At 57.4% G+C, this 11,423-nt stretch overlaps 1 protein-coding gene across 1 annotated transcript; it reads right to left on the bottom strand.

Moving 5' to 3' along the window:
• Positions 1-3,158: 3,158 nt before the first annotated feature.
• On the bottom strand, positions 3,159-9,859 carry HLX (H2.0 like homeobox). The gene is made up of 4 exons (XM_034667210.1): positions 7,623-9,859; positions 6,680-6,859; positions 5,713-5,897; positions 3,159-3,929 (listed from the first exon to the last, which is right to left on the bottom strand). Exons 1-4 carry the CDS (start codon positions 8,218-8,220, stop codon positions 3,204-3,206), a joined length of 1,689 nt encoding a protein of 562 aa, XP_034523101.1. The 5' UTR covers positions 8,221-9,859; the 3' UTR covers positions 3,159-3,203.
• Positions 9,860-11,423: the final 1,564 nt, after the last annotated feature.

The raw sequence follows: 11,423 nt of genomic DNA, 5'->3' as shown, positions 1-11,423 counted from the left end.
GACAGGGCAGTGACGGCCCCGCGCTCCCAGCAACTCGCGGCCTCCGGGTCCTTGCCCGCTCCGGACTGCCTCGGACGAATGGAGCGGCGCCGGCTTTCGGTGCTTTGATCCGCGAGGCTTGGCGCAAGGAAACTTTTCTGGAGACTGGCGCCCCACCCACCCACCCACCCTGGCAGAAGAAGGCGGCGTGAGGCTCCTCACTCTGCCTTGCCGTCTGGAGAAAGAAGAACTTTATGTGGTTTTGCTCAGAAAAGGCTGAGATGGCCAGTGAACCTGGTCTCTCGTATGTGTCTGGGTCTGCGTGGCTGCGCGCCTCTGTGAGCATATGGATGTGTGACCGACGTGTATAATTTTGGTGTGCGCGCGCGTGCCCCCGAGGGGGTATTAGCCTCCTCGCGTCCCCCCAAGACCCGCGGTCGCCACCCCTCCCCACACCCGAGCTGCGCCTCGGTAACCTCGCTCCGAGGGCTCGGCGCCGCGGGGACCACTGCGGAGGGAGGCAGAACCCGGCTCCGGCAGAGTTCTGGCTGCTTTTCGGGAAGGGCGAGTCTTGGGCCGCAAGCGGCTGGAAACGGGGGTGGCGGCTCGGCTCCGCTCCGCGGCCCGCGCGCACCCGCCGCCGCGTCCAAGCCCCAGCCCGGCGGGCCTCGGCGGGCCTGGCGTGTGCGGATCTAGCGCCCTCGGCCTTCTCTTCGGCGCCTTAGAAATCTCGGGCTTCGTTCAAGAGTTTCTAGCTTCCCTGGCCGCTCTTGCAAGCATCGAGAGCCACCCGGAAAATTCCCTCTCCCTGGGCCAAGCGAGCAGTCCCCGGATGAATGGACCCGGCCCGAAATGCGGTTTTTGCTCCCCGCCACCAGGCCAGCCCAGAGAGGACTCTTCGTCCTGCGGTGCTCCTCTTCCAAATGAACTTTGAACAACTCCTGGACTTGTGGCACCCCGTTCCTGATGAAAATGTGGAAGAACTCCTCTGCCCAGGGTAAAGCCCCACCGGAGTTTCAAGGGTGAAAAATGTTCAAGAAGGAGAGGTGGAGGGTGGTGGAGGAAGGGGCGCCTCCTGGGAACCCTCCAGGAGCATCCCCAGGTTCCCCCCCCCCAGCTCATTTCCCCCCAGCTCTGCTGCTCCCTCTTGTTTAGTGGATCCTGGCCGTGCTAAGGACGAACTGTACCTGAAATCATATCATTACAGTCCCTAGGTGATTATTTCCTTTACTTTGTAAACCCGGGCCCCAGGAGGAGAAATGGGGAGGGGAATTGGGGCAGCGGGCGCCTCCAGGGCCTTGGGAGAGGCGGAGTAGCTGCCGCGTGCCTAAAGCATCAACTCCTCCCCAGTTCTCCGCAGCCGAGCTCCTCTACTTGACATACATGCTGCCACGTTATTCTCCGGATCACCAGCCCTGGGTTTAAGTGCCTCAAAATTCCATGTTCTTGGGATGTCCTGGTTACAGAATTTCAATAGTTCAGGGATCTGAGGAAACCAATCTCTATAATGAAGGCAAAATTGAGGTACAGAGAATCCTGCCATTTGGATAGAAGAGCCTGTGGAATGGTGGAGAAATCACTCTCACCCAGGGCTAGAACCCAAGCAGGTGTGGAGGCTGCTGTGCCCAGAAAGTCTGGGCCCATTTAAAGATAATAGCTGGCTCACATTCCCGTTTAACTTGAGGTCCCTCCTAGAGCCCTCTACCTCTCTCTTCTCTTTCCTACACTGGACCACCCTGGTGGCTCCCACTCCCCTCCCCCACTATGCACATTCCTCTAGAAGTTCAGCTCCATTTGGAGGCTGGGAGGTTGACTGGGACAGGGAATGGTCAGCCTTGCACCCCTGTGCTGCGCCAGGCCTGCAAAGGCTCAATCTGGAGCCTCTACTCTAAAACAGAGGTCTTTGAATGTGCTCAAATCAATGAGTCAAAATGGAGAAGGAGCTAAGCCAGATCAGGGAGCCGCTAGGAGCCTCCTCACTCCAGCCAGGCAACTGAGATGGGTCCTGGGCTAACTGACCGGAGCATCTCTGGGGGAGCACCCTACCAGAGAACCAGATCTTGACATGGATGGTGGGCCTGTAAAAAGACTGGTGCCCTGGCCAGAGTTCAGTGTCAAACAGCCCGGTGTGGTCAGGTTTGTCAGCAGTCTGTGTGTTTTTAAATCTCCCAAAAGGGCTTTATACAAACTCTGGACATTTCATTTTGAGGAAAGGAAAGCCAAGAGAGAACAGGTCTTGGAGAGAGGCCGGACTCTCCAGCCTTTCAAAAAAACAAAACAAAAAACTTTAAATGTACCATTCCAGTTGCAGCGTGGAGGCAAAACAGATATTTCAACGGCAGTGTGATGGGGAAACTGCCTTTCAACTCCTGGCTGCTTTGGGGTGGGGCTGGGGGCTGCGGAGGGACACACTGGGCACCAGAAGGGGCCTAACTGCAAGGAAGATTGTGTGTTCCTGGATGGGGTTGGGAGATGCAGTTTTGTAGACCCATCACTGGCCAAATGAGAGCCAGGTCTCAGCTCTGGTTTGGGCTTTGCCTGGGTGTGACCTTGAACAAGTCACCTCCCTCCCCATGGTTGTTTGGGCACCTTTAGAGTTTTCTCAGGCCCAGCTTTTCAACCCTAACTTCTGTGATTTTTCTGTCTTTTCCTCCAGGACACTACCTTCTCCCTTTAGCCATCCCCAAGCAAGGGACAGTTTCTGTTGGAATTGCTTCAAAGCTCCACTACCGACACTGAGTGGCCACCTTGTTAAGTACCGACTGTGGCTAAATGGACCCTGCAGGCATCACCATCTTCTCCACTCCAACTCTGGATAATGGACAGCGAAGGAAAGGCCACCGGCCCATTCACAGCGTCCTGACTCAGGGTGGGGAGGCCATGTGCCCCGCGGGCCTAACGGATTCTGTGGCTGGCTCTCTGCCTTCTGGCCACACTCAGGGTCGTGGAGCACTGGTTCAGTGGCGAGGGAGCGCAGGCTATGGCCAAGGAGGCCTCTGAACTCTAAGCCCCGACTCCGATCTCTGGCGCAAGGCGGCTCTGAGGTTGCAGCACTCCCTCCTCCAAAAGCACTAGTCCCCCACCTCCAGCTGCTGTGACCTACGGTGCCCCCAGCCTGAGGTCCGGGTGGGAGATCCCCGACCTTAACGACCGCACCGCCCCCAGCAAGCCAAGCGGCCTTTTACAAACCTTAGTAAACATTTTATTTACACGTTTGTGGCGTCCTAAGTGCAGCTCGTCTTTGCGTCACGACCCCGAGTGCGGGGAGGAACTGTTTCGCCCAACACTTCACAGTGTGAACTGCTCGCGGCCCGGGAGAAGTGTTTGGCCGGCGCGGGGTCTCGGGCACTGAGCCCCCTGGGCTCTGGGCACCAGCGCGGCAGCGACAGGCAGGTGGGACCGTGGACAAGGGCGCTCCGCGGCGGCGTCTCCGGCCCCGGCCCCACTCCCAACACAAAGCAGGCGCCAAATCCAGCCCACCCTGGGAGGCTGGGGGCGGCACGCGGGCCCCGGGGCCCGGCCTCACTCAGTCTACAGGCCGCCCAGCGGTGCCTGGGCAGGCTCGGGGCTCTGCGGGGCGCCGCTGAGGGNCGCCGGCTGGCGAAGCTGAAACTGCCGCCGACGCCGCCGCTGCCGGCGCTCCCGCCGCCGCTGGTCGGCAGGAGGGCGCCCGGGGCCGACGCCTTGATGACCGTGGTCTGGTGCAGAGACCGATCGGCCCCCTCAGTCCGCTCCGTGTCGCTGGGGGCCATGTCCAGAGACTCGGAGTCGCTGCTCTCGCTCTCGGCCTCGCCCTCTGAGCGGCTGAGGCTCCGCTCCTCCTGCTCGCCGTCCGCAGCCGCGCCTCCGCCCGAGGGCTTTTCCCCCGCCTCCTTGTCCTTGTCCTTCTGCGCCTGGGCCTCCTTCGAGTGTCGCCACTTCATCCGCCGGTTCTGGAACCACACCTTCACCTGCGCCGCAGCACGTGCGAAGACAAGAAGGGACACCGAGGTGAGACGTGGGCTGCCGGCACTCGACTCGCGTGCAGCCTGTCGAGCCCCGGCCCCCCCGCACCTCCACGACGGGCCAGGCACAGGGGCCGCGGGGCAGCTCAGGGAAACAACAACATCGCCGGGGACCCTCGCCTAGGAAACCCACGAAGACTGTTTCTCAAAATGTGGCCCTCCAGACCTAATTCTGAAAGAACCTGGATGCTTGTTGAAAGGCGGAGTCCTGCACCTCGCCCTCAAACTAAGGACGATTTCTGCTCTAAATCGGTGCTTCTTAACCCCACTTGAGCCAGGACTCCCCAAGAATCTGATTAAATTATGGACCCCTGGCCCCGAAAAAATATACCCAGGATTTCAAGGGTTTGGTGAACCAATGGTAAAAATTCCTGCTAAGCTGGTCACGTCCTCTACTCCCACCACCCAAGGCAAGTTTCTACAAAAGCAATTCTTCTTAAGGAGAAACCGTGGGAAGCACAGAGGGAAAAGAGGGTTCAAAGAGTTAATCCCAGTGGGGTGGGGGCACTGCTGGACCTTCAGTAGAGGAGCATTTCCTTGGCATGTGTGTACTCAGAAGCTGATAAGGACCCTGCCCCTGCCCCGGAGAAACTAATCCTTCTGCAGGCTTAGAAAATGCTGGAATTAAACCTGTGCAAAGTGGAGGAAGGGGGTAGGGATGGGGTGGAGAATCTATATAAATATATAGTCCCCTGGGGGACCCAATGCTGTTCACACAAGTTCCAGCTTCCCTTTTAAAAATAACATCCACAGCTGGTGGAAAATGGCTGGGCTCTTCCAGTGTGTGCTGGGGAGGGGAGTTGTGTAATGGAGGACAGAAAGACAAGGGGGGTGGGTGGGCCCTAAAAGAGCTATGAAAAGGTGCCTGCCTTTGACTTCTGCCCTACTCAGAACATTGAGCACCCAGGGAGCAAAGGTCACTGCTATAGGGTGTGGAAGAACGGTGACTCTTCTATTTTCAAAACCCAAAAAAAGTCCAGTTCTTGAATTCGAGAAAAGAAAAAAAATTGAATTGAGAAACTGAGTTCAAACCCGATAGATTCGCCATTGAAAAAAAAATCCATGTAGGCAAAACCTGCTGAAAGCTTAAGAAAATCTTTTTTTTCTTTCTCTGTTTCACTCCCCATCTCCTCCCCCACCCCAACCAGAGATTTTCTTGAGAGCTTATGCCTTAGAAAATCGGACTGACTTCGGCTGCTGCTGAGTGCACTCCTCGCCCTGCTGGGGTAAGTCATTCCGTTTGAAATGATGTTTTCACTTCCTCACAAATGGGGATTTCACAATCCAGCGGCAGCAGAAGGAGGAGGAGGGAGGAAGGACGGGAGGAGGAAAAAAAAAAAACCAACAACAATCTCTTGACTTTGGATTTTTATCTCTTCTGAAATAAACTGCCTCCTACAGCGAACTGCGCTAAGTCGAGTCCATAATTATTATCTGCTGCGGCCTATTTGCTTTCTCCGCGGTTCTTTCGCCTGTTGGCCAAAATAAACATGCAAAGCTTGTTGACATACATCTTTGGGGATGGGCTATGCTTTCCGTCCTTCTTCCCCACCCCCTCTCCTCCTGCCTCAAGTTTCGAAGCCTACAATGTCTCCAAGAAATTCGAGACCTTGCGTTTCCGCGGCAAAAGCAGAGTGGGCCGGGGTGGACCGAGGCCTGGGGCTAGGCCGCGCCGCGGCTGTCCCCCACCCCGCGAGCGAGCTGTGCGCGGGAGCCAGAGCCCGCTTACCTGGGCGTCGGTGAGGCCCAGCATCGCGGCCAGTTGCTTTCGGTCCGGCTTCGTCACGTACTTCTGAATCTCAAACCTCTTCTCCAGGCCTTTCCTCTGCAGGTTGGAGAAGACCGCCCGCGACCAGGAGCGCTTCCGCTTGTAGGTCTGCGGCATGGTGTCCTTCGTGAGCACCGCGTAGGGACCTGCCACCGGGCAGGAGCGGGAGCAAGAGAAAGACAGGAGGGCCGCATTAGTGCCGCGTCCGCCGTCTGCGGGCCCTGGACTCACCGTGCTGCTCCAAATTGTTTTGCGTTAGCAGTCGGCCCCCATTCAGAAAGTTCAGAAAGCCCTTCACGCTGGCCGGAAAGGCCTCTCTACAGAGAAATCCTACAGCTCTTAAGACTTCAGGAGTAAGGCCTAAAGCGAGTGTGGCGTGAAGCCCGGCGCTTCGTCCATGAATTCCAAAGAAAAAACATAAACCTAACGCGTGGCCTTTGGCGCCTGCGAAAAGGGGGCGAAACTGACCCTTGGGCCTGAAGGATGTAGGGATGACAGCTTCGACTCTCATGTGTGTACCTGTGTGTACACCTTCTTGAAAACGTGCGCTTAGACGGAACCTCCTGGGGCAAAGGGTTTGAGGTCATTCCTATCTCTGTGCATGTGAAAAAGCAACACCTCTTGCTGCATTTTCAAGCCACTCTCTGGCGAAACGACTAGGGAAAGCCCCTTCACCCCCACCCCGCCCCGCCCGCCCACGCGCGCACTTTCTCGACACCCCCAGGTCCCCCACTCCTCTGCCCCCCGGGAGCCGACCGAAGAGTGAGCTAGCTATCTGAGAACTCTTTCGGTTTCTGTCTCCGGACTTGGTAGCCTCCTGCCACCAACTCCAGGATTGCGGCACCGCGGTGGCCACGTGAGGCGTCAGTCTGAGTTTTGGGTCAGTCGACTTGCCCCGTTAGGCCGTCGCTCGGGAGGGTTTCCCTACCTGGAAACGTGTCTTGAAACTGATGCTGAACTGAATTTCTCGGGTTCGAGCTTAAGGGGCTCAGGATGGCAGAAGCCTCGTTAATGGGATCTAGAGACGCGAAGAACTGGCCGGCGGAGGGCTGCAGGCCGGGGAGGTGCACCCCTGCGGGCCGCCCGCTGGTTAGCAGGGACGTGAGGTCTAGAGACGAGGGAAAAGAAGAGCTGGTTACACCTCAGGCAAAGCCGCACTCTCGGGCTGAGTTGTTCCTCCCCTCCCCCTCGATTCGGTTTTCCTGGAGCAAAGTCACGAGAGACCCGTGTCTCCGAGCCAAAACCCCTCTTTCCCGACAGTGGCCAAGGGGCGATGCGCAAAATGTTCCTGCGTGTAGCCCACACGTCCACGTTTACACTTACAGCAAGGAAGGGCTTTATTTAAAAACGGCGGAAAGGAAGTCACTTCCAGGTGCCTGCAGAGAATTCCACAGACCTACCTCCTCCCCCGTGAAGGAGCCCCAACTCTGCTTTCTCCTGGGAGCCCAGGGTCTATTTTGTTTATCTACATTCCTTGAGTGGAATTTCACTAGAAATCAGATAAATGGAAGGGAAAGTGTTCTCCAAAAGGGCTTTCCCTGTCAAATTAATATAGTTCTCTTTCTAGATACGTGATTCAAGAGACAGATGATAGTCATTTCAGCAAATATTTACACCAACGATTTTTATGAATAATGATTCCGTGACGTGTTTTTAAAGCATCCCTGGACTCTTTTTTTTTTTTTAAACGCAGAGCAGGTGAGTTTTAAACCTAGCGTTTCACGGTCTTCTTACAATTCACCCTCTTCTCCCTCATTTTACCGGTTTGTCCTTAATTGTGCAAATACTCAAAGTAATCCCAAAGGGCCCTGGGACCAGGGAGTGCGCCAGGGCCGTGGTCAGAGGCCTGCAGCCTCTCGCCCAAGACCTACCTCTCAGCGTGTTGCCTTCCTTGACTTTGGGGTCAAATTCTGCAGACAAAATGCGGTCAATTCCAAATTTGAGGTCCTTGCTAGAGGGGGCCGGGGCTGAGCCGCTATGCGGGGGGTTCGGGACCACCCGCGCCCCGGAGACCGGGGGCTGCAAGGCGCCAGCCCGGGGTGGAGGTGGAGGCGGAGGCTGTTGCTGCTGCGGCGGCTGCTGCTGCTGCTGTTGCTGTGAGTGATGGTGGTGGTAGGCGGCTGAGAGCGGAGACAGCCGCTGCGGGAAGCCAGCCGGGACTTCGGAGGGCGCCACCACCGGGGTGGGTCGAAGCGGGGATCTGGCGGTAGCTTGGAAAGAGGCGTGCGGGTGAGCCGAGCCCAAGTGCGCGGTGAGGGCGGCGGCCGAGGCCCCAGCCAGACCCTCCGCTGCCGCCCCCGGCTCCCCCACGCCGGCGTGCAGGATGTCTGCGATGCAGAAGGAGGGCTTCTTGACCGCGGCGGGGTCCAGGGGGAAGGAGCAGCCGCCCGGGCCGGCCGAGGAGCAATAGGCGGCCGACCATAGGCTGAAGTTGGAGGCGTAGAAGGGAGCCAGCCCGGCGGCGAACATTCTGGCTGGGTGCGCCGAACTGCCGCCGCGGCCGGGCCGGGCCCGGCCGAGTGAGTGGGTGGGTGGGTGCGCGGGGAGGAGCGCGCCGAGTCCTGGAGGCAGCGGCAGCCCAGCCGAGGACGATCCGCTTTCGCTTCTCCGTCCGCACTGAAGACAGGCCGGGGAGCCCTAGCGCCACCGAGAGAAGAGGCGAGGCCCGGATCCCGGCCGGTCACAGCCTCGGCCCCTGGCCTCACTTTAAAGGCGGCGCGGCGCCCGCGCTCCTCGCGGGCTGGAGGCGAGCGAGGGGCGCTGGAGCGGCTGGGCGGGCGGGGGCCGCGGCTCCGCACACGCCAGGGAAGCCGGGGAGACAGGGGCCGGGCACCGAAAGAAAACCCAAACAGCTAAGCCCTAAGAGCTAAATTTAAAACAACAACAATAATAATCCGTTAGTTTTAAAAAAAAAAAAAGTAATAAGAGGAAAAAAAAAAAACTCCTCTCTAAAAACTCCCAAAGTTTTGGCAGGAGCTTCGGAGTCAGACCCTGGGTAGGACCTCGATCCGAGCGCTCATTGGCCATCCTCGTGACCAATGGGAGCGGAGAGTGGAGGGGAATTGGGAAAGGGGGCGTGGCCCACCTTCTCGGCCACGCCCCGGCCACGCCAAAGTGTTTGCTGCTGCCGCGTGGGCCGAGCAGGGTCCCGCGCGTAGGAGCCCCGGCGGCGGCTCCGGGGAGTTCTGACCCTCCACTAACTTCTGCAGCTCCAAACCGACTTCGGGCGTAGAGAGTTGCTCCCAGCGCTAGCGCTTGCCCAGAGAAGCTGTTGCTCCCGTGTATTTTCGCGGGTGCAAAGCCCGCCTCCTGGAACGCGGGGGCGGCCCCCTAGGTTCCCTCCTCCTGAATTCACTCGGGCCTGATTTTTCTTCCCTCGGCCTTTATCCCGAAAGTCGGTGTCCTCATCTTTCGTGGGCTCCCGCTGCCAAGCTGCTCGGCTCTGAGCTCTGGCGCGGGAAAGCTGGGGTCCAAAGTCCCCGCCCAATTTAGCACCGCGTCGGCCGCGGGGCCTCGGAGATCCTCAGGGAAGAGAGGAGGGGCGGTCGCAAATTAGCTTTAGTCCAACCTGTCACACAGTGACAGCTTGGACGAGTAACTTTTCAAACAAAATAAGATGGATGTCTCCGAACGTCTCCCTTGGACGCAGCCAAACCCTCCCCCGAGCCTCAGACGACAACAAAACAGGCCGCCGTCCGAAACCCGGGAAAGCGGCACGCGTGTCCCCTCCTCTGCTGCACCTTGTAGGAAATGTCACCCTCCCAGCTCCACCACATCCCCAGATCACGTGGGGTCCATTGTTGTGCAAGTGCCCACAAAAGCACATTTCCTTGGGGTTAAAAGCTACTTTCAATTCAGTGACTGTTGCCCCAGGAGCCCCTTGGGCCTGGTCGCAGAAGAAGCTGCAGCGGAGGCCAACGCCTTCCCTTCGTGCTTTGGGTCTTTAGAGCGTAGGGTGGGTGTACTGGGGGTTTTCTGCAACATCAACATCTCTATTTTAAGAATTCGTTCTCTTTTAAATTACAGTCAGAATGGATTTCCCCACCCCTCTCCCAAACAAACCACAGGCCACCCAGATGAGCTCTTCCTGCACATTTTCAGGAAGAAAATAAAATAATAACAATAACGAAACCACGAAATCTTTTGTTTTCGATTGCCCTAATAAGCATCTCCTGATTGAACTGTGCTGCTGCGGCATGTCTCCCCCCGCAAAAAAAACTTATAATACAGTTGCATTAAAGCTTCTGTGACATTTTAATTCACTTCAGCACTAAGAGATCTTACCAAATCAACCCAGAAAGGCAACTGAACTTGCCGTGCCTAGGTCAAATTCAGGATTTGGGCTAATTAAATTTATTTCTAGTGGTTTCTAGCCTCTTGTTGCAGATGATGTCATTTTAAGCTTTTGACTTTCTCCTGGAAAGTAATCAATCACTGATCAATCATTTCCGGCCAGGCAGCTCTGGAACATCCCCTCCTGCCTGTCCTCTAGCCGTGCCTCCATGGGCTCTCTGTCTTTCTCCCTTTCTAGGTCTCTCTTTTACTAAAAGGTTTTTGCTCTTTGCTCCTTGTTGCAAGGACAGAGGTGTTATTTCCAGCGATGGTTGGATCGCCTGCGGACACGGGCATCTGGGGCAAGAGATCAGGAAGACCAGTCCGGTTTCTAGCCAGAGGCAAAGGAGTGACAGGTATAGGGTCGCTTGGGGCGTTGGACCCTCCTTGAAGTGCCCCAGTGTTGCAGGCGGAGGCCGGGGATTGAGGCCAGACTCGGCTGGAAGGGCGCGGCTTTCACAGCTCCCAGGGACAGTCACCAGCGAGAGTGTGGGGGGGGGACAGCCATAAACCCCCTTTCCTTCTCTTTTCTAGTGTCACTTCTAATTCCAATTTGACTGCAAACGTTCAAACAGCGGCGCCTACGTTCAAACTCAAGGTTCTAAAGGCGACGTATTTAGGCCTCACCCCTGCCTCCTGCCTCTATCAGACACGTCCCTCGGGGGTGGGCGCGGGGTGCAGACTAGGAGGAATGCGGGCCCTCCGGGTGTCCCGAGGCGTCCACGACCCGTATCTGCAGCATTTCGAGGCCCGGAGCGCGGGGCAGGCGGGGCGGAGACGAGGCCCGGGAGAGGGGTTTTCCGGCGGACTGCTAGCCCCGCCGCGCGCTCCTCTGTGTCCCCGAAAGGCCCGCGGCTTGGTTCTAAATTGCAACTTCGCGCGCGCCCCCATGCTCTTCCAGGCCCTCGGCTCCACTGCAACCGCGTCAGCGCCTCCCGGGCCTACCCGGAGCTCCTGGAGGGAAAAGCAAAAAAGGAAACCTGTGGAAAGACCCCCTGCTTCCCCCACCGCCCCCCAACACACACCCGTTCCCCGGGATCAGCTCTCGCCGCTGCCAGCCCCTCGCCCTCTTCTGAGCCCGCTGACTCCCCTCCTCCTTACTGCCCACCCCTCAGAACCAAGAAAGCAGCAGGAAACCCCGGGCTCGCCGGAGTTCAGGTCATCTCCTGTTTTTTGATGGGCTCAAACTCATACTAAATGAGCGGATGTGCCTGCGAGATTGGTCTCAAAATAGAAGCGGACTTAGTATTTTAGGATACTGCAGAAATCCTTATTTCTTCCGGAGAAAAACTCTATAATGACTCCTAGCACTTCCCCTTTCAATATTTGTGCAACTTTAT

This window comes from Ailuropoda melanoleuca, chromosome 8, assembly GCF_002007445.2.
Source record: "Ailuropoda melanoleuca isolate Jingjing chromosome 8, ASM200744v2, whole genome shotgun sequence".
In the NCBI taxonomy this organism is placed as follows: Eukaryota; Metazoa; Chordata; class Mammalia; order Carnivora; family Ursidae; genus Ailuropoda; species Ailuropoda melanoleuca.
The sequence above is the reverse complement of the archived record's forward strand: the minus strand, read 5'-3'. Positions and strand labels throughout refer to the sequence as shown.